The following is a 23,016-nucleotide window of genomic DNA, read 5'->3' as shown; positions in this document are numbered from 1 at the left end:
TTACTAGCTTATGTTTGTATCTTACCTCCTCCCATACTTACTTTCAATTGGATTTGGTGTGTTTGTAACCAGAAAAAGTGACATTAGTGTGTTTCAAAATTAATTGTCTTAGCATCTGTGTTTGCTTTTCTGGTGTTTTGCTGCCTCTTCCTAGCTTGTTAACAAAACAGTGCCAGCAAACTAATCCAGGGCAGCTGCAGAAGAGCTGCATTTTTGTGCTGAGCAATATTTTTTACTTTCAAAACTTAGTTGCAAGAAATAAAGCAGAATGAGCGTAATCTCATCCTCCAGATATGCGGGTGATCTAGCTATGCTAGTGATGAGGAAGACTTTTTTAAAATGTAATTTGGGTACTTTAGTAGGCAAGTTACTGATGGAAAGTAAATGCAGGATGACAACACAACATTTTCCAATTGTTTGCTTAAGCCACAGTCACAGTGTCAGGTGTGACTAACAGACATGACATCTATTGGGATGTGGGGATTTTAAAGCTCTTTCTTACTCTGTGGATATCCCTTTCATTAATTAATGTCATGTTTGCTTACTTTTTATTTAAGAGAAAAGTAGATGCATATTTTCTGTGGCTTTTTTCTGACCTTATCTGCATTCCATGTGTTGCCTACAAAACTTTTAACTATGTTGTGACAGCGAACTCACTCACAAGTCAGACTAAATATGCTGCTACTTTCCCATTTGAATGCCTCAGTGGCTCTTCAAAAGTTTCTTTACTCAGAATGCTAAAGACATTAGCTGTGGAAAAAGAAAAAAATAGAAAATAAACTTACAGTTCCTTAAACTTTACAGTCACTTCTTAGGATACAGTCACACCTTTACCCAGTCCTTGTTGTTCATCTTACCTGTTTGATGCAACTGATCTCACTACCTGCTTTTTCATGCACTGCACAGTTGAAAATGCAGCTTTGAATAAAAACCTAAGAGATGAAGCTAAAAGGTATTTTCTGACTGATGTTAATTTCTAGTGCTGGCCCGAAGAGCTGTTCTACGAAATGTCAGTGAATCCATCAGAGAAGTGCTCAGAGTTCAGTTCAGGAGATCAGTAGAGCTAGAGGTAAGTGTGTGAAGTGTGTACAAGTACTCTTTGGTCAATGTAATACAGTAGGGGTTTAGTTCAAAAGCTAAAACAGTAATTCAAACAGTCCATAGATACTGTATCAGAGAGAGCTTTATTTTAAGTTAAATGTTAGTCATGTTTTGATTGTTTGTTTTTTTTTAATGTGAACATGATGTCAACTTCTTTACTTTTAGAATGCCATCATTTTCTAGGACAGACCTTTCTTGGTTTTGCTAGAGGTGAGCAAGTCATGTCCAAAAGCTACTGCTCACCTCCTTTGCCTGGTGAATTGAAACTGAAGAACTTTTGCACTTTAAAAACCTGTTAAGCAGGTCTGTTTGTTCTGCTAGCTGACTACATACTTGGCACTTTAAACAAAATGAAACCTTCTGCACAGCCTTGTGCTATTTTATAAGTGAGACCGTCAACACTTGCAGGGGAGGTGGTGGAATCCCAAATGCCGGATTTGGCAGATGAAAAAGGTAGGGGGAAAAAAAATCAGGTGTGCAATAGTAACATGTTATTTCTAAGCCTTCAGGTAGATGTAACTCCTGTCCTTACTCCTCTCACAGGAATAGCTGTTCTCTTGGGATTTTCTGAAAGCTTTCTTTGCTTTGGTATTCAAGGAATCATCTTTGAACAAGATTTCAATATTGTTTTCTAACTTCAAATTGATTGTCTAGTTGAAATAAGGGTTAAAGGCTCTGTTCCCCACCTCTCTGTCAAACTCTCTGAGAGGAAAAGCCATAGGGGTAGTATGGAGGTACTTTGTTGTGTAATCAGATAGTTCAGTGGTGAGGAAATACTTCAGTAGAATTATTGATGTAGATGACTTTCAGCTGCACTTGCAGTTTTGCATGTCTGTATTCATCTAGTTGTCACAGTCCAGTACCAGATGATCTTTTGTGCGTCAGTGATCTCATTTTTGTTCTGTAGTTAACTCAAGTAGCAGTTCATTGAACATAACTTGCATTTCTCCGCGCACAGAATTGCTTGATGCCTTTAATTTTGGCATCTCCCATGATCACTGCACTCAATAATTAAACAACTCCTGTGTGATGTTTGAAGGTGTACATCTTTACTACTAAGTCAAGATAGGAGTGTTATAAATTCCTGCCAAACTTCAGCTACAGCGAGCTGCCTCTGTAAATTATGGGTAGTTTATGTCCTTGTAGCAACACCTGCTCACGAGCTATGTAGATGTTTTTTTATATATAAAAAGAGGTTTTTCTTCTGGTTTGTAAATTATACCTTCAGTTTGTGCAAACTGGAATAGTCAAGAAGTCAGATGTTCATAATGATAGAAACGCACTTAATTTTCAGTGACCTTACAGAGCTCATTAATATGGAAGCTTTACGTTCTTACTATTAACAGCAGTAGGACAAAATGTGTTACTTAATATTTGAAGGTTAATTGGAACAAGCATTTGATAGCTCACTTTATATTTTTCCCTTTAATTTCCTGCCTTTCCTGCCTACTATTGCCTTGTAAAGCTCTCAATAGGGAGAAAGCTTCTAAGAAGTCCTAAACCTTTTCAGAAGTAACTGTTTTTATAAATAGTGCAGCTAGTCTAACTTCATCCTTTGGAAAATCTTTTTTATCTAAAGGAAAGACATCTTTGCTGAATCAGTTTTGCTTATTCTAGAATGCTGCTATCATATGGGTTTTGCACTAAAAATAATCACTAACAAATATGTTTTCACCTCTAACTGTGGAATACTAAAAAAAACTGTTGGTTTGAAAAAGAGCTGTCTATAACAGCAATATGTTAAGTGGTGATGTAATGCAGTATTTTAAACAGCATTTCTCCATCTTGCTAAACTTAATTAATCAAACAGACCTGACTTTTGTTAGTTGAAAGTACCTAGAAACTGTGTGTGTTTGCAAGTTATGGTAAAGCAGTGCACTTCTCTAAGCTGCTTTTTTATGGTGTCTCTTATTACAGCTCACAGATGTTCCCTCGCTGTGATGTAATGTACAGTAAATCAGGAGACAGTCCAGTTAAATTTAACTTTGTAGTAATGTATGCTTTAAAAATACAATCCATGGCAGTGATGGTTATAACTGCTGCTCACTTTAAATAAGAAACAAGTTTAGCAGGGAAAGGAGGATTAAAGCATTTTTTGCCCTCAACTTTTTCAGTTGAAACTTTGGTCTCTGCTACTTTATTGTTTTGAACGTTGTGAGTTGCTGAAGTGGAAAAAAGAGGAGGCAGGATACTGCCAAATGTGAAAGACTTCTGTCACTTTTTTCCCTAGAAAAATCCTTACAGCAAAGTGAGAATAACCAAAAATTTCAAAGTTTTTCCTAGTTGGTCTTGACATACTGCATCTGCAAAAGAATAAGACCCTATTGTCTGAGTAAGAGTAATTTTAGTCAACAATCTGTAATGTAAAGCCTATGACACTTGGGTAGGATCTGTTAGACAATGTTCTCTTGACTTGACTTGCACTGGGGTGTAAAATAAAATAGTGTTGGCAGTGACTCACTACCAGGACCTCTGGTGCTATTAAGTTCATGCCAACAGGAAAAGGGTTTTTGCCAGCCTCATTTGTGCTTGGAAATTTTATCACGCATCTGGCATTTTTACCTTAGCCACTTTGTTGTTGTATTTAATGTGGGTTTGGTGCAGTGTCCTTAACCTACCACTTGCTATAATTCCAAATCAGTGAACTCTGCCTTCAAAATGTGGAGTTCAGGTCATTGCCAGGTAAATTATTCTTTCAAAGATGCCACCTTGTGGGCTTGCACTAGCTTCATTGCTGCTTCACCACTGCTGAAGTTGTGGCTGGTACTGCTGAGGTGTGCAAAACCAGTGAGAACTGCTGCCTCAGGATCCTAATGTGCCTAGAAACAGAAGCTTTGTGGTATTTTTAAGACCTGTGAGCCTTTGTAGTCCATCTTCAGGAAGTTAAACACCCTCTACAGGCTCTTTATAGGATTCTTAATAAGGTGGTGGTGAGAAAATCAGTTGTTGATGCTTTCTGCCAGATGTGTACACAGCATAATACAGTGGAGTGTAGGCATGGATTAGGTTGTGTCAAAGGTGCATCTGGTCAAGTATTTTAGCAGACAATAATCATAGCAAATGCTTACGAAACATCATAAGGGACAAAGAAAAGATAGCCATGTTTTTCCTAAATACTCTTCTAGCCTTAGTAAACTGAGTCTTAAAAACTTTCTGTGCTGGATGTGCTTTCTCTTGTGAGGGTAGCTTGGAATGAGCTAGGTTGTGTCCTGGGAACAGCAGAGTTGGGTTAGTCATTGCACTTTGGAGCAGGGATGGCTTAATTCTCTGTGTTGTGAGAGTTCTCTGCTTCTGCTGAAGGTTTCTGCTTTTGCGGTGGGAATGGCTCCAAACTGCACTGGAGTTTTGTGTTCTTCTCTGGCATTCTGGCCCATGATGTTAAAGTTAAAATACTTGTACATTTTAATATAAGAAATCCATGCTTGTGTACTTTAATAGCGACACTCTAAAATGTATAAACACCTAATTTGTTAGCATCCAGCTGTCCTAGCACTAGAGGTGAAACTTCCAAGAGAGAGTTGGATGGATGGATGGCTGGGTTTGTGAACCATTAGAGCTGTGCCAAGAGCAGCTATTCTCATTCATTAATCATGATTCCAGAGTCATGAGCTGTGCTCATCTATCCTTGATAACTTTGTAGGCTTCTCTGTGAATTAGCTTGTAGACAGCATCATGCTGTCATGGGTCTGTTATTTCTATCATATTAGATTAGGCTGAAGAGAGCTAATTCTAGACAAGCCTGCAATATCTCAAGCAGAAATAGCTATTGTTTTGACTTCTGTAGTGGTTCTAATCTGCCTACCTCAAAATTACTGTTATAAGTGTATTTTTATTTTGGATGTCCATTCTGGAGTTGCTGTTGCTCTTCTGATGCAGTGAAGCAGAGAAGAGAACCAGTGTTAGCTGTTGAGCTGAAAAAATTAATTCCAGGGCTGCTTTCCTGGTTGTCTGTGGTGCTACACAACCAGTCAGAGATGGAGGCAGCTAAGTTGGTTACAGAGGCTTGTTTTTGTATCTGAAATACCCAACTCCAGTGCATAAGTATATGCTGGCTGCAGCAAGCCTCTCTTCCTCAGCATATACTGCTTCAGAAATCGCCAGCAAATTGTCACTGAGATTTGTAATTCTAATTCCTCTTTTTCTTGCCTTTTAAGTAGTCTCATTTGCAAGTAATGGGCAACTTTCTTTTGGCATGTGTTACCCATTTTAACTGCTGTTTCTCTTTGACAAACTGAAGCTGCAGAGATTATTTCATCATGAGATAAAAGAACAAAATTTCAGATAAGAGGAACTGAAAGGAGCTGTGCACAGAATTCATATCAAACAAATTTGAGTTTTATGGATCTAAATTCATTTAAATAAAAGTTGGGTGTTGGGTGTTTTATAAACCCCAGAAAGAAAAAGGCATAATGAGCAGCATAGATTATTTTTCTCATTTCCTTCTGCTGCTGAGGTAGTTTCTTCTGGTAGTTTCTTCTGAGCTCTCTGAAATGCAGGCATTTTAGAAGACAGGAAAGAGCTGCTTGCTGTCTCATCTCAACAGCAGTTGCCATCACTTTACACTACAGCAGAAATGCCAAAAAGGAATATGTGGGTCACAATTTAAGTGGCACTGTGGTTTTCTATAAGGCTGTTCCTGAAGCTGAAGGTATCTAACACATCCCTTCCCCAGCATGGCATCTGCAAGGTGCTAGCACCCCTTCAGTGAATAGCTGCACATTTATCAGAAACTCTGGGTCTCTGGTTTACATTATTTATTGATGAGGCCACCTTGTTGGATATTCCCAAAATACTTCTGAAGTGTGACTGCCACAGGCAAATAAAGCAAACTGGAGGAGTAAAGAAAGAAGGAAGGAAGAAAGTAATGGTAGGGAAACAGGTGTTTTTAATGTTGAGAGTTTCTCTGAAGGAGGGAAGATACTACAATATGTGTAAATAAATAAAACCCTTTGTTCTATTTAGGTGACTGAGAAATGATGGATCGAAGTGTGACTGCCACAGGCAAATAAAGCAAACTGGGGGAGTAAAGAAAGAAGGAAGGAAGGAAGTAATGGTGGGGAAACAGGTGTTCTTAATGTTGAGAGTTTCTCTGAAGGAGGGAAGATACTACAATATGTGTAAATAAATAAAACCCTTTGTTTGTTCTATTTAGGTGGCTGAGAAATGATGGATGAGAGTGTCTGCATGGTTCAAGGTTTATATTTAACTTGCAATCTCATTTTTTTTACATTATGTCTAAGACTCCTCAGGGTTTTTAAGAAGATTCAAAGTCAGGACATGAATGGGAAGAGGAGAATTGTAATGTGGTAACTGTGTTGAAACAAGCAGGTAGAAGTGTTCCCTGGAATAAAGTTTTCTTGAGAGTGAAAATTATATCTAAAGAGCATTGGTTATGTGCATTTTACTCCTTGTGTGCCTCTTATGATTGGTATAGGATGCATTCACTATGTGGTGTATGACTGAAATGCAGAAGCTATGCAAGCAGTTCAGTAAGTAAACAGGAATTTTGTATGGGAAATGTTATGTGCACCAGCAGAATGTAGGGAAGGCAGAGTGCTAATACGTGGGAATGTGATAAATCAAGAAGTGCTGAGATTAGTGTGTTGTACTGAAGAGATCCCAGTAGGTGCATTTAGCACAGGGGAGTTGCCTCTGATGCACTGGAGCAGAGGCTGCAAGGCACAGCACTTGTGTGTGTGCTTCTGCTGCTCTTTGAAAAATAAAGACTTCATCTTCCTGCCTCTCAATGAGGTGGCTTGGAGAACTGCATGAGACTGTGTAGGTCTAAAATGATTAGACAGATTTAACATTGACATGTTTGAGTTTTCTTAATTTCTGATTTTTTCTTTTTTTGTAGGTTTATAAAATTTCCCCCAAATTTGCTTTCTTGGTGACATCTGGTCCCTTTGTTTACGCGGCAATAGCTGTCATAAATGCACTTGTGAACAGCAGTCTTCTTCGTGGGGAGGCCCCCATCATCCTCTCACTGCATCCTTCTTTCACTGTGCCAGACAACAGGTTCCAGGTTCAGACAGGTGAGTTCCTCCTGACACAGAGGGGAAAAGGTAGCTTCCTATTGAGTCAAACTTCTTCACTTGTAATGCAAGGTCGAGTCAAAACCCTCTGCTCTACTGCGAATCTTAATTCTTTTTGTTAATGACATAATTTACAGGTCCGTGAGTTCCTCCTGACACAGAGGGGAAAAGGTAGCTTCCTATTGAGTCAAACTTCTTCACTTGCAATGCAAGGTCGAGTCAAAACCTCTGCTCTACTGCGAATCTTAAGTCTTTTTGTTAATGACGTAATTTACAGGTCTGTGGCAGACAGGTGGTAAATTGTAAATAATTAACCCCATCACTTCGTGGTTTTTTCAGGATTTTTTTTTGGTACATTGCAAAATAGTTGTGCTCTTTCTCTTGCTTCTCAAGGTGAGAAGAGACAAGAAAAATCTATGAAATATTCATTCATAAAATCACAGTGCAGCTACTTCGTAATGCTTGTGTCAATTTCTGATTAAACTTACGTTAAAAGCTGCCTTTTGTGTGTTGTGATGTAGGAGAATTGGTGAACAGGAGGATTGATTTCTTGTGTATAACATGAGCAGGAGGATTGCTTATGTAGTATTCAGCTTTCCATGGCTGCTGTATTTCAGCAGTTCATGCGAAGTTTGATTGCTGATAATCTAAAGCAAAATAGTACCCATGTAATAGATTTTGAGAGTCAGTGTTGTCATTTAAAATCTTCTTTGGGCCCTGTTTGCATGATAAAACTGCTTGCCTGGTTGGTTGGCTGTCATGAGGTAGTGACAGGGACTGAGAATACAAGCAGAGTTAATAAATGTCAACATGGTACTTTTGTTCAGATATGCTTGTGTGTGCTATTTATGCTCTGTTAATAATTGTATGGCAAGACATCACTTCAACTACGCAGGTGCGATGTCTTTTTCCACTGCTTAACGTGGTTATACAGATAGACAGGAGTTGTATTTTTTGGGTTTGAACCTTGTGTAATATTGCTATTAGGATCTGTAAGCTACCTAGCATTTCTTTGGGTAAGACTGTATGTGGAAATCCACAGATGTGCATGTAGTTAAGGTCTGTGTGCCTGATCATGTTCCTCTTCATTCACTCTTTCTGCCTTGTGGTCTTTCTTTCTCTCTTCTGAACTTAAAGATGTCTATATCTAAGTTTAACAGATAGCTTACTAAGTGTTTTGAAAGTATTAGACCAATGCTAATAATGGATCCAATATGTAGCCTTTTAGGCAAGCTAAATTCTGTATTTCAGGCTACAAGAAAGAGATATTTGTTGCTTCATTTTCTGATGATTTTCATGGATTGGCTGGGTGCTCAAGATTTCAGTGTGGCCAATTCAGTGGTCAGGTGAGGTGAAGTTAGCCACATGTATGTAGTGAAGGTCTTTTAGTATACAAGAGGAAACAGTGGGTATTTTGTCACTAGTACTTTTCAGAGATCTAATTACTGCTACAACCAATCTTAGAGAATTTAACGCAGCAACACAAAATGTATTTTTAATGTATTTTCATCTGGTGTTTCACTGAATGAGTCCTGAGCTTCATGAAAGAAGAATATGATAGCCCTGTGAATTCTGTTGCTTGTTTTGTTCTCTCTCATGGAAGAACTTTTCTGTAGGAGTAATTGCCCTTTTCTTTCAGTGCTTCAGTTTGTACCTCGAAACGTGGATATTGGATTCTGCACCTTTAGCCAGCGCATTGAGAGAGGGCTGACAATGGCATTCCTGGAGGTGAACAAGCACCAGGAGTTCTACAATTTCACTGTGCAGGTGAGAGGATGAGCGTATTTTGTGTCTGTCCTCTTCCCCCTTCACCTTTGCTTGTCCTGTGTTTCATCCAGACAATAAAATGAGTTAAGTGTTCTCTGGCTGTCACTTGCAGTCTAGGTCATGTAGAGCTATGAGGCTTTGTCATGAAGTCAGTTGGGATTTTCCCCCTAAAAAATAATATGGCACAACATGTTACAAGCTTTTACAAGCTTTTTGAAAAAATGATCCAAGGTGATGGTTTATATCCAAAAGCATTATTGAATATGATAGGGTTTATAATTTCTCAAATAAAAACTGTTCCAGTCCTTACCAGAGTCACTCCCATCATAGTTTACTATAAAAGACTAAGGTGTGGTTAAAAGGTTTTTGTTGAAAGAAAGCTTTCGGGTCTCATTGCCATGCTGGAGACCCTGTTAGGGAATATAGGAGTTACATGACCCTGCCATCATGTGAGCAAACATGCTAGTTGCTTCTGAGGTCTAGAAATACTTACAGTATACGATGTCTGTGACAGCTGCTACTGGAACTTCGCACATGAAAGGTAGTGCACATGTGCAGAGCCCTGAACCACACAGCAGAGCTTGGAGCTCCCTGGAAAGTCAGTAATTCCATTTAATGAGATCAACTCCCTCTTCTGTTTGAATTCTTAAATTTTATCTAACTTTGTTGTAATACCAAACTCAGTAAAAATTCTATTATGTTGTTTAACTGATGCCATAAATACCCATCTGTTGTACCCTAAAATAAATTCAGGAAGAAAAATTACAAATTTTAGAGTATCTAAAGTACTGTGTAGTACATATAGAAGAGTGCTCAGAACTTCAAACACAGTGTTACTGCATAGACTGAAGACAGAATATGCAAAACAGTTTCTTGGACTATCAGCTTAGCCAACTTAAAATACTTCTTATTTTTCAGAAGAGGTTTATCTGCATGAATACAGTTGCTGTGTATATGTTGGTGCCACAGAAAGGCTTCTAACAACTTCAGAAGAGGTTTATCTGCATGAATACAGTTGCTGTGTATATTGGTGCCACAAAAAGGCTTCTAACAATTGGTGGGTTTGGGTGTGCATGGTGCAGGAGATTTTTACCAAGAGAACATCCATTTTCAGAACTTTTTTTGCAGTAATCAATCCCTTTCTTCTGTTCCATGCAGTTTGGCATTCATCTAAGACTTATTTACGACTAGATTTATTTTGCTGTCTGTCTTGCTAGGTGGTTTTTTCTCATCATTTTGTGGGCTGTAGCTGTCAGATCATTCTGGATTATGATTGCCCTTAAAGGATGACTTTTGAAGAGGAATGCACATGTAACTTTGCCTCTTCTGAGACTTGGCTGGCTGAACCAGTCTGGAACAGGTGTTCCTCTATCTTGATGTGAATTGCCCCCCTCTTCACATAAGAGGAAAAAGAAAAATCTGTCAAGGAAGGGATGGAAATGGCAGTGATTTGATTTTGCTGACCCTGCTTCAATGCTATCTTTTCAGATACTGAATATAACTCTAAGCAGGCCTGGGGTGGCGTTTCGACAGGGCCCTGTGAGCATTGTTTTTGCCATCCGAGATAGGGATGGTTTTCTAAATGGGTCCGAAGTCAGCGAGCAGCTCAGGAACTTGTCCGTGGTGGAATTCAGCTTCTATCTGGGCTTTCCTGTGCAGCAGATTGCTGAACGTGAGTATTTGCTGTTATCCAATACTGCAAAATACTTCTGTCCAGTATTTTCCCTCTCTACAGTTTTAAAATTATTTCTTGCATAAGTGATAATGCAGCTTCAAGTACCTAACTTAAATCATGGGTTCTGCGGGGCAAATCTGCCTCTTTCTGATCAATTTTGGTGCTACAGCATCTTGCTGCTTTTGTCATCATACTTTCCTTTTGTGCTGGGTCAGTTGTGCTTAACCTGGCTTTGTCAGTTCATTGGTCTTAGTCCAGGTCTAAAAATAAGAAAATCACTTAGATCAGTATTGCTGTGAAGTGCAGTCCAAGGTGTTTCTCTGTGCTTATGTCTAGAAAGGCCTTTTCTAATTCTCAGGAGGATTCAGTGTTGTGCTGCCCTTAACCATGTCTCTGACTTCTAGAAACTCCTGGGACACTGGCTACATAAGTTGATATTTGCCCATACAGTCTGAATTAATTTGTCTATGCAGTCTGTTATGTTTTAGGGTATTACCTTTCTCATTTTTTATGTACATTTGCATGGCAAGTCTTTTTTTTTCAGACCACCATCATCCTAAACGTAAATGAGTGGGAACTGCCTGCATAACAGAGCTTGCTTGACACTTGGCCTTGACAACTTATTTTGGTTAGATTTTTCAGATGACTCAGGAACATGAGCAAGATCATGGGAGAATAGTACTTGCCTTTTCCTGCTGGTGGGTGTCATTGACTCAGTCCATTAATTCCCCATTTCTCCTATCTCACCATGCTTTTTAATTTTTGGAGTTATTTCTGTGAGCTGTAGTTTACAGTAGATATAGACACAGTGAGTTTTACAATATAGTTAAACATTTAGTGGAAAATCAGGTCTAATAGCTAGTGTTCATTATGCAGCTGTGTGTGTCAGTGAAAATACTGTAAAGAGAGTCACTGTCAACAGAGAAGTTGTTGAGCTTAACAGCTTTCAATCTAGGTAAGATGACTGCACAGGACACTTCCCCATTTACTGGATGCGCTCTGAGCATGCTAATTTTTTGAAGCTTTTTATTTAATGTTTTCAGCATTTTTGATCCCTCTACTCCCATAATCAAATAAAAGATGTATGAGGTTGTTGACACATTGCTGTTAAGCATTTCTGTTCTCGTTTAGTCTCACAGAGAGTGTGAGCTCTATGCAGTGATAGGTCTATTTAGTGGAGCCAGGACCAAGTCTTGAGAATCCCTGTCCATGGATGACTAGCATTTCTTTTTATCAGGGAAGCCACAGAACAGCTCACGTTGTCGGCTGTGGTCTTTATTGCTCACTGAATGCAAATAAAATGTTGCTTTTGCCTTGACTGCTTGAAAGACACCTCTCTTTACTCTGTGTCCTCTCTTTTATGCATTTGAGCTTGAGTCCAGGTAGCTTTTAGTCTCTGGTAATATTTTTTGTGTTGAGGGATGCTTTTTTTCCTGTGATGTAAGAGCCTACATCAGCCCTTACAGCTTTTAGTTTTGTCCACATCTGAAATTATATTTGTAGTGTATTTGCAGGTTGCCCCTTGCTGAGAATCCATCTTCTGGATTGTGCAATGGAGCTACAGTGCAACTAAGTGACCACAGAATTTCTGCCAAGGCTGGTGTAGCCTGAAAGAGGGGCTGGTTCCAGGGGGAAGACATTCCTGTTAAAGATGAATGTACATGGTTCTCCTTGGGCTTGGAACTAGATGACCCCAAAGGTCTCTTACAAACCAAACAGTTCCATGATTCTGTTTTCCTTTCTTGATGGTACTTAGGAAATTTGAAATTACTTTAATGCTCATGTCAGGAGCTGTCCCTGTGTTTGTTACCTGCATGTGTACAGTGCCTGGTCAGTGGGGATTATGCCAGTGCCAGTGGAGCCCTGTGGTCATTTCACGTGTCAATAACAAAACAAAATAAAGTAGGATGAGTGGAGAGCTCAGATTTTTAGGAACTATAAGATCTTCCCAAAGATTGCAATGTAGAAAATGTGAGGATTTGGTGGATAAGATGTCCCAAATTAAGGAACATCTTGTCAGCATTTGACTTGCTTGCTGTTAGAGGAACTCACATTTACTACAGATGGAGCCCATTGTAGGACAGCACATTTGGGTTTGAATGGGTCCAGTTTGGTCTCAGTAGTGCTTTAATAGGCACTGTTCTGGAATACCAGCTCTGATGCTATTTGGGAAGTTGGCAAAGTGGGAACGTAGTTTCTCAGATTACTAGAGCTGTGTGTCCTTCTGTCAGCAAGCACAGAAATGATGAATGTAGTTCAGACTCTTTTATCAGTGAGACAATCACAGCAAGTTATTTTGAGCTGTTCCTACAGTTTTTTTACACTGCTGCTGTGACTGGATTTTGAGCCTAAGGGTTTTAGATCTTCAGATTCAGAGCCAAAAATCCTGTCCAAAGGCTCAGCAGCATTGGACAGATCCTTCCTGAAACATCTTATTCAACAGACTGTTGAGGGTGACCAACAGGCAGATCCTCAAAGCTACTTTAGCAGGGAGATGCCTAAATGTTTTTGTTTTCTAGGCCCTGAACTCCGCATTGATACTTTGCCTTGCTCTACAGAGCAACTGTAGCAGGGAAGGTGTTAGAACACCTTAGATTGATATAGCTGCTTCGGTCTGTGCCAATTAATATGCAAACCTCTGTTTTTCAGTGTGATTTTTGTTCTAGGAATGTTGGATATTTACATGTAAACCATCTGTGTCTGCTAGTGTTCATATGTAAATATGAAATGTTCCATGCCATACTATTCTGTGCCATTTATGCCTTAGTTTATCAGGCATGCTAACAACTAATTGTTAGCATGCCTGATAAACTTGCTGGTGACTTTTCATATTCCCTTAAGGACTGTGTGCATGATCTTGTAGATTTTGTACTTGCATCTGAAGAAATTAATTGTGGGTGAGCTGGGTGCCAGGGCTCAACCCCCAGCTTTGGGGATTGAAGTTGGTCATACCCAAGAAAAGCTACTTGTGCATCTCTGCATTGTTAAGTGAGACCTTGACATCAATATCTCAAATATGAGCTTTGTTCCAGAGTGTATTTGCTCCTTGCCACTTGTTCAGTTTGCATTGTCTTTCACACACTGTCCTCTCATCATTTTTATTCACATAAATAATATGTCCTGTTTATAATTTTAACTGTGTGGTTTGTCCCATCATTACCACCAGGAATTCTTTGTCAGTTTTTTCCCCACTCACATAGAGTCAGGATCAGGAGTGAAAGTTGTTTGGCAGGTGTGGACTGTTCTTTGCAGGAATAGGGTTGTGAAAATGGCAAAACCTGGAAACTTCCAGACTTTCTTTTTTCCTCACAAGACTTCTAGGTGATTTGAGCAACATGTTTCTATTGAAATGTCCAGTTTACACCTTCCTCATGCTTATTTTTCATCGTCCATCTTACAGCTCATGTTTCAGATTGTAAATTGGTTAGATGGTCATGACCTACAAGTCAGCAGAAAGAAAACCAAGTCTAATCATTAAAAATAAGCAGAAACTATATATTTGGCATTTCTTTATGGCTAGCAGATTTCTTGGAGGACCAGTAAAAGACTAGCTGTGGAGTAGATGGCAATATTTGCCTTCATGAACTTACTCTGAATAAAGCTCTTTGTTTTTATTAGGACTTTAAGTAGAGAGAATTACCTTGGGACTTGCTATTTTTTCAGTCCTAAGTACACTTTGATGCGTGTCATCTATTTTGGCTGTCTTGGAGATGTTGCAAGGCCCATATGATAAATATAAAATTGTATTATATGGTCCAAGGACTGCAGAAATATTTGGCAAATTTTTTTGGGTGGATTTTGGATCAGGTTTGAAACAGACACAGTGTGTTGCTATTGCCCACACCCCAGTATCTGCTTGGAATCTTTATTTTACATTTAATGCCTTCTCATTTAAAATACTGCATTCCCTCCATGCTTTTTACTGCTGTTCTCCATTGATCAGAAATAAGAACAATCAGCATGACACCAGTTCTATCATGCATGGTCCCACACATCTGTAGGAGAGAGTCAGAGGTCCTTAGAACATCTGGCAGTGGCCATGCTGCCTGAGTGGTGTGCTTTAGGCTGCTGTCAGTAGGTGTGTGGGTGAGCAGGTGAGCCTTTCCCTTTTCATTCAGCACCAGATCGATGCTGTTACATGGCATGGTGCTCCAGGGCTGCCTGTTAGCATCTTCTAATGATGCCAGCATCTACTTCATTAATGTATCCAGAGTCATTAGCAGACCAGCTGCAATCTAGCTAATAATTGCATTTTGTCTATCCAGCTTCCCCCTCAGAATAACAATCAGTCAGTGCTGTTTGTAATTGTTAGTTCCAGAGGACATCAGAAATCTTGCAAATTTGATCTTACTGCAGTGCTGAGACTCCAGATGAGCCCAAGGTCAGTGAGACACTAGAGTGACCTGTGGTGTAAGAATTGGAAACTGGATTTGCTGACTTCTGCCAATTTTCAGCATTCTTTGTCAGGTTTTAGAATCTAGTCTTAGTTGGCAATGATCACAGCACATCTTCCTTTTCAATGTCAAGATTTTCTGCTCAAGTTGGTTTATTTTTAATTTGCATTAATTCTGTGAAAAGTTTAAATGAATAGTCACCCAGCAATTTGCATGAATTAAATCATTTTCAAGTACTAATTCGAAAAAGTGTGACGAGCACAGTAAGTATTGAAGCAAAACATGATTTTGGGTTAAAGAAGAAAAAACTCACAATTGCTAGGAGTTCAAAGCATTATGGTCACTGGAAGGTTTTTGATTTCCTTATCATGCTCTTTCCATGAGTTGGAAAACAACAAAATCAGTTTTCAGTTTAGTTTATGCTTTTTTTGTTCAGCTTCCATTTCTAAATTGAAGTAAACAATTGCATGACTAAAGTAAATAGAATTTCAATCTAAAAGCTATAATCAGAAGAATCGAGTAGCAGGATGCCAAAAATAAATGGGTGTGTTTAAATGGACTCTGAGGTGCTTTTTGCTTGTCTGAGATTTTTGGAAATTTAATGCATCATGATCACTTACATAGAGGGCTAGGTTTTCCTGTTCAGAAAAAAAGGATCATGTTCTAGCACCCTTCTGAATAATAACTCACAGAGTACCAGCCAGGTAGTCTTCTTGAAGCTAGTGGTGCTATTACTTAAATAAAGGTGGAATAACCAGATTTTTTTTTTTTTTTCTTCCAATAGGAGTTAGTTATATATCTGTGAAAATAAAAGGTAAAATGTACTAATGATTCTTTTGATTTTAGCTTAACCAAAAAATTCCTAAGCTTTTTAATGGGCAAAAGAATCAGATTTTTGGTACACTGACAGAGAACGACTTGTCTGCAAATTCTTGCATCATTAAATTAGAAAAACTTCAATTTTCTACTTCCCTGAAATGTGGAGTAGTGGCAAGCTAGTCCACAACTGTAGACATCTTTATTCTAAATTGATCCAGCATGGGCCACGTCATTTAATTGTTATGTGCTGCGTTCTTTGTGTTCTTGAAATGGTTTAAAAATTAACCTTTGTATAATGCATAACAAAATGCATCTGGATTAAATATTTTGAGAAAGTTAAGACCATTCTTCTTCCTTATTGCCATAGTGAAGCTTAAGACTTCCCTTGAGGAAACTGTTGGCCCAGCCCCCATGTTCACTTCATTCCCAACATGTCTTTACTGCTCTCCAGTGGAAACCTTGGGAAAAATCTTATCTCTGCTGAACTCAGTCGAAACTCAGACTGTTTTTCTTGCTGGGGCAAGGATTTCCCTCTGCAGCAGAGCTTTTTTTTTTTGAAAAATTGAGACATTAGGAAGTTTGGAGCCACCAAGCCAAGCAGAAAAGCCACGAGGTTTGTCTACAGCAGTGTTTCTACATGTGGTTATTTGTGGGTTTTGTAAAAAAAACTAATTATCAAGGTGGTGGTTTTTTAAATGCTTCCCCCTGCACAAGGCTGGAACACAAATCATATGTGTTTAGTTCTCTGCTTTACATTTACTGTTTCCTTGTAGTTTCTGCCTCAGAGAAGGTCTTACTTTCATCCTGAGACACTCACGAGTTGCCTCACTGCCCTTTGAGCAAGAGTCTGATCCTGCAGCTAGCTCGGTAGGAGTCACAACTCAGACAGTGAGCTTTTACATTCCTGGGAGCAACGACCTCGCTGCAGCAGCTTGGAGTCTTTCACGTAATAAATCTGTTTCAGTCAGCTTTTTTTTGTTAGAGACAAACTCAACAGTGTACACTGGGAGCACTTCCCTTGCCATTGTGTCTGCATTGCCTCAGGAGCAGAAATGCATCTGTGTAAATAAGATGCTTGCTGACAGTATAAATTATGTAGTGGCTTCTGGTTTTGTGTATGTTGTTCAGAAAACTGTTCTTACGGATGTTTTTCCTCCATTCTGTTTTTTCTTCAGCCTTTCATTATCCCAAGCTTAATGTGTCCCAGTTGATGAAATCTTCCTGGGTGAGAACAGGTACGTATGTTCTCTGTGAGTAAGTAAAAGTGCAATTAGTTTTGGTAGTGGTATAACTAGCCTGCATAAATATCAATAGCTTAGGGGTGCTGCATTTTTATGAGGTAAGAACATGTCTGAGCTGAATAAATTCTAAAACCAAAGGCCCAGTGACCTGGAATATCTGGGAAATATAAATCCCTGGTCTAGAATTAACTACTGAAATTCCTTGATAATGCGCACAAAGCACTTTTTGTCTATAAAGCAGTTCATTCTTAGTGAAACAGCTCAGACTGTCGGGCATAAAGTATCTACACTGCATGTTGTCAATATGCCACATTGATTTTTAGGTATCTATTTTAACTGAAAATTAAAATTTTATTTGTGTGACACTTTCTACCAAAACATGCTCAGAATAAAACAGAGTGAAAATAGATGAATTCTGAGTACACAAAAGAGTTTTATCACATTTCCTTGATCTCTTCTGATTCATTCACAGAAGATCCCTCCCACCAAAGTCTTCTGAATGTTTTATTCTGTAATTTACAGATGTGCTTGAGCTGTCACATTTAGGTGCTCAAAGGCTGTTGAGGTTGCCTCCCTCCTGTAGGTCTTACCTGCTGCTTTTAAGCCTGACTGGTGGGGAGGCTTTGCCTACCAAACTTGTTCTTAGGGTGCCGGTGCCCCACTGGATACACTCTTGTTTTCCTACAACTTGTATCACCTCTAGTTCACCTATTGTATAGACTTGCTTCTTTTTCCAGGTTTCCCTGTCTCCTCCCACCAGTCACCACTTTACTCTTTAAGCAGGAAACCAAATTGCATCTCAGTTTCTGATGCCCACATAGTTCGTTTCGGAGAAGAAAGATTTAGAATTTCAGATAATGCTCACTGTGTGTGTCTCATAACCAGTGGCATCCTTCCTTAGAGATTTATGTTGGCTTTTTTTGGCTACACCTGCTCCCTCTCTTGCTCAGCCTTAGGTTTGTCCATTGCTGCTGAAAATTCCCTTAGCTCCTGCAGTAAAAAAAAGGGTTCTTCCAGCTCTGAAATCACATCCCCTTGGGTTTTGATAAACTTCTGCCTGTGAGATTTTGCAAGTCAGTTGCAGCAACATTTTTTTTTTTTCCTCTGCAGAGGAATTTTTTGTAGTCTCAGTTCTTGCAGGATTCTGGGAAGAGCTAGTAGACTTTGGCTGGGTCATTGCTTTCAGTCAGTGTTTTGTATTTTAAGGGTAATGAATCATGACATGGGAAAATTGAAGAATCTATGCATGTAAAGATTTTTAATATCAAATTACCCAGTTATATGCACATGTATCCCAGTAGTCGTAAAAAGCTGGGATATACAGTGTTCTCTCTCTGTTGTAGAATACAATTCATGCTATTAAACATAATTTATTGATACTGAAATCCAATACACAGGCAAGAACAGTTTTCTGCTTGGTGTATATAATAGCCTTAGGTCACTGTCTGTTTTGCTATTTAATTCTGAGATACTTAGTCTGTGATTGAATTTAGAAGACAGATGCTGTTGATCTCAGTGAGAAATCATGAAAATGTTTCCTTTCTCTGACATCTACAGTGAAAGCTTCAAATTGAAAAAGTGGCTTTAATAGATTTGGTTTAAAATGTCAAAAAATTAAAATTATATTTATTTTACCTAACTGGTGGCTTTTTATTAAGCTCTACATTTAAAAAAATAAATGTGGAAACACAGAAAAAGCGACTTTTAAAAAATACATGTATCTTTAGTGGAGGAGAATTAAAGCTGAATTTATTTGATGCAGTCAGCAGTGAGTTGGTTTGCTGTCCTGGAGGACTGTTCAGTTGCTTCATTTGAATGCCTACTGCTCCATTCACTCCACATTTCTCCAACTGGATGCCATCTTGCTAGTAAAAGGCCATCCTTTTTTTCATCTTCCTTCAGGGATTCCTCTCAGCATTAGCTGCCCCAGTGACCCAGGGTACCTGGTTGCCAAGTGAGCAGGGCTGCAAACCATTTTTTTATTTTTTTTTTTTTCTGTGATTGGCATACTTGTTAATCTTATCTGGGGAAGCTGCATTTGAATACACAGCTCCATTCATGTCCTGCTGTTCTACTTTTTCTCCAGGACTCTGCACCCTTGCCCTTCCCATCTCCAGCTCATCACTTCTGAACACAACCCTTTTGACTGCAATTAGTTGAAGCAGATGATTTAGACTAAGTTTTCTCTTTTAGCAGTTTTTAAAAATTCATTAAATGCTCGTGGTTTTATGCATTTTTAGAATTGAAATATTTGCCTTATTATCCTGGGTCTGTCTATCCTGGTTAAGGTTCAAAAAAAATCCTCTGCCTGATTTTTTTTTTCCCCCAAATTATTTATTTTTACTTTTTCCCATCAAATGTCTCCCTTTTCCAGCAAGTAATCTCCACCTGAACAGGTCAGAATTCCCATTTAAATACAGCTGCTCTTGAATTATCCCTGAGCCGTCCCAGGGTGACTCAAAGCTTGTAATTGAAGTTGTGGAGAAGAAACTGAGAAGTTTTACTAATGAATTTGTTTTCTTGGGTTGCTTTGTGTGCCATGCAGTTCTCCTGGGTGTCGTGGACCAGCGAATTCAGGAGGAAGTGTTCCGGGCCGAGATGGAGCGGAAGCTCGCTCACCTCTTCAACGAGGCTTTGCTCAGAGGCAGGATCTGGAGACGGGCCAGTTTTGCAGGCAGCAACATTGTGCAGGTATTAAGAGCTCAAAATCAGAGGTTGGAAAATAAAGTATAATAAATTACTGAATTAGTTAACATGAGTGTTAACAAAGTGTTCAGGTTTTGAGTTGAGAAGTGTGACTTAAAAGCACGTGTCACCTTTAGCTACTTGGTGATACTTGGGTTTTGCACCTAAAATATGGGTCTTCTTTCAAGCACCACATGTGTCTTTTAAGCTAAACATAACAAATGCAAATGACTGATTAAGTGCCTGCTAAAAATTTCTGATGGCTTCTTAGAAACAACAGTGAAAATTGTTCTGCCAACATCTTATTTTAAAAATGTTCTCTCTTGTTTGGCTTACATGAGGCACCTAGCAAAAGGAGACAGGATGATCATCTGAAAAACATTTATCTCCTGGGACAGCTACTTCACAGCTCTCTGTGATGTTTTGGCAGTTGTGTAGAAATACAAAGTAGAATCATGTGTGTAGTGCATTCGCAGTAGAGTAGTACATTCTACCCCTTAACTTCTTATTTGTTGCAGTACTACTGGTCACAGGGTTGGATTTCAGGTTAAAATGAATAATCATACCAAATTATGCACACATAGCAACTTCTGTTATCTGGATTCCAGTGCTGCTTTAGAGTTGCAGAGTCACAGGTGGATTTATTCACATGAAGTCCAGGAAGACTTGGCTATTTAATTTAAAGTTTTAAATTCTGATGTGTTCTTTCTAGTCAGTTCCACAGTCTGAAAGCTAAAGTACTTTTTTAATGGCTCATCTTCTTAAAAATTAGCTTTTCCAGCTAATTCATTGACAGTTGGTTTACCTCCCAGATGCCCTTTTTGCATTTCAGACCTATTGTCTTTATTTAATTTAATCTTATGGTTTTTGCTACCACTTAAATTTCCAGATGTTGGGATATTCTTACTTCTGCTTTCCTTTCTCAGAAGCATCTGTTTCAGTAATAGAGATTTTATTTTATTTTTCTTCTGTACAGCTCGAATTGTTGCAAATAGGTGTCTGCTTCGCATCTCCTATTCCCAACACCTCTTATTGCACTTTGTTCATTATGCTTTTGTCCTCCTTTTGCATATAAATTAAACAAATATTCCTTATGTTGCTGGTGAATATACCACAGCCAATAAAATGTGTATGTATGGATTACAGTTTTATGACTGCACAATAAAGCTCAGGTAATTTATTTTTTTCATGCACAAAATTATGGACACATCCTTTTTAGATAAGGAGTGGTTTTGGAAAGTGAAAATACAGCATTTTTCTTTTGACTTTGTATTACGTACTGGGATACAAGATGAGGTCTTCAGCTCGTGTTCCAGACAGCAGTGCTGCTCATTTATGCCACTTAATTAGTGCAAAGAGCCTGCCAGCTGCTGTCTTTGGGCAGAGGAGGATTCTGTTCATTACAGTCAGCACATCTTACATCAGAGGGCTTCTCCAGGTGCTCCCAGCCCACCCTTTCAGGTAGGGTTAGAGCTGTAACAAAGGAGAAGTGGAAGGAGGGAAGCAGAAGAGATACCTTGCAGTGAAGTGTGTGTGCTGGCTGTCCTGCTTTCCTGCTCAGAGCAGCAGGTACCTGCAGGTGCCACAGCTCCTTGGTAGCTGCCTTGGCAGGATGTTCAGGTGTGTGGCAGGTGAGACAGGCTGAGAGGCTGCGGTGTGCAGCTGCAGTGATGCACCTGGTAATGGGCTCCAAACTGAAGGATAGTTCCTTTCGCGGATGTTCCCCGTTAGCTGAGGATCTTGTGCATAGGCATCTGCCATAAACCTTTTACTGCTGTTAATTCTGTTCCTCTTAGCCAAGTTCATAAGCTGTGTTTGAAGTGTGTTTGTGTCTTCTGGGAGAGCTAATAATGTTTCTTGTCCTTCACATTCAGATGTTCCCATATATATTTCTTGCACACAAATCAGTGACTGCTATGATAGTAGAGCACAATGAAGTGAAAATAAGAGAAAAAAGCTGCCAGCACCAAAAGTGTTGCAGTTTTAACAGAACATGTATATATATCCATTAAAGACCAGACTCACATTTCACTTGCCTTGTGACCCTCTAGACCAGAGTTTTTCCTGAGGTGAAATATATTTCTAGTGTATTGAAATGTGACATTTCTAAGCTCTGTGGAAAATCAGGACTACAGGTCAAGGGGTGAAGCAATTATTTGTGAATGTTACTGCAGGCATATTAGTTTCCTTTCACGTGCTCAGGAAATAGAAGTGATACCTTTTGAGGTTTAAATTTCATTTCTAAAGGCATGTGTTAGTACCTAAGAATTTTAAAAATTGTGCTTCAAACACACTCTGAAGCACTCTGAAGAAGAGCTTTGGAGGGTACCCAGGCTTTCCCCTCCTGTTTGACTGTCTGTGCTGTTAACAGGTGGCACTCCACGATAAAAAGAGAAAAAAGCCTGTAACCATTATGCACAAAAACCCCTCTGAAGCCTCACACGGGGTTGTTGTACTTCTGATAGTTCCACTGATTTTTGTGGGACATTGTATTAATGTTTCACAGAATAGGTCATACATATTTTCAGTGTGCAGCTTCTGTTACTGCAGATTTGAAGGCACATGCTTACTGTGACTTGCATTGAATTTGCAGAGACCTGTGCTGTATTTATATTTTAATATCTGAAATACGTATTTTATTATATTATAGTTTATAACTATAATATAATAGTATTATAAGAGTATAATTCTCATTACACTCTTTAGGAATTAGAGGGCTTAATTGTAGTTTAAAAATGCACCAGCAGCTAATAAAAAAATTAATTTCCCTTTATTTCAACGTGCTTGGTCCTTTGAACCTAATAGAAAGTGAAAAGCTGATCCTAGTAAGTTAAACAAAGGAATGTTCTGATTTAAAGAACATGTTAGGCAGCATTTTAGTTGCAATGTGTGTGAGGAGTAGCAGCTTATGAGAGAATGTAATGACTGAATTGAGCTTTTCATTAAGGCAAAAATTCATTCCTGTGTTTTTCTGCTGACAGCTTGTGTGTCTCTCCTGGCTGAGGAAAGCCTGTCTTGCTGTGAGTTTTTAGGTTTATAAATAAAGCCTTTGGGCGCTGCTGCTGCTTCACCTTTTCCTCTGGGGCTGTTGGCCCCTCCAGCAGCAGTCCCAGGCAGCAACTGATTCCTCTTGTCAGGCTGCTCACAGCCTGCTTGTACCTCTGTGTGCTGACCACAGTGCAGCTTGAATTCATTGCCCAGACACTAAAATCCTACTCTTAATAAGATAGAAAGAGGATTTTTTTAAAATTTTTTCCCCAGTATGACGAAGGAAGGAAAGAAAGGGAAATAATCCTCCT

At 39.0% G+C, this 23,016-nt stretch overlaps 1 protein-coding gene across 4 annotated transcripts in view; it reads left to right on the top strand.

Annotated features, from left to right (window-relative positions):
- Window positions 1-23,016, top strand: part of KIAA1549 (KIAA1549 ortholog) — a 141,746-nt gene that overhangs the window by 72,047 nt on the left and 46,683 nt on the right. For all 4 annotated transcript variants that reach the window (XR_005952214.1, XR_005952213.1, XM_041398760.1 and 1 more), the window contains exons 3-8: window positions 981-1,069; window positions 6,959-7,136; window positions 8,776-8,903; window positions 10,392-10,575; window positions 16,967-17,026; window positions 19,578-19,723. Coding sequence is in view for 2 of the 4 variants with exons in the window: in XM_041398760.1 (XP_041254694.1) it covers window positions 981-1,069; window positions 6,959-7,136; window positions 8,776-8,903; window positions 10,392-10,575; window positions 16,967-17,026; window positions 19,578-19,723 (785 nt within the window). In the remaining 2 variants the exon portion in view is untranslated. The remainder of the gene's footprint in view (window positions 1-980; window positions 1,070-6,958; window positions 7,137-8,775; window positions 8,904-10,391; window positions 10,576-16,966; window positions 17,027-19,577; window positions 19,724-23,016) is intronic.

Source organism: Onychostruthus taczanowskii, unplaced genomic scaffold, assembly GCF_017590055.1.
Source record: "Onychostruthus taczanowskii isolate IOZ18803 unplaced genomic scaffold, ASM1759005v1 scaffold15, whole genome shotgun sequence".
Lineage (NCBI taxonomy): Eukaryota > Metazoa > Chordata > Aves > Passeriformes > Passeridae > Onychostruthus > Onychostruthus taczanowskii.
The sequence above is the reverse complement of the archived record's forward strand: the minus strand, read 5'-3'. Positions and strand labels throughout refer to the sequence as shown.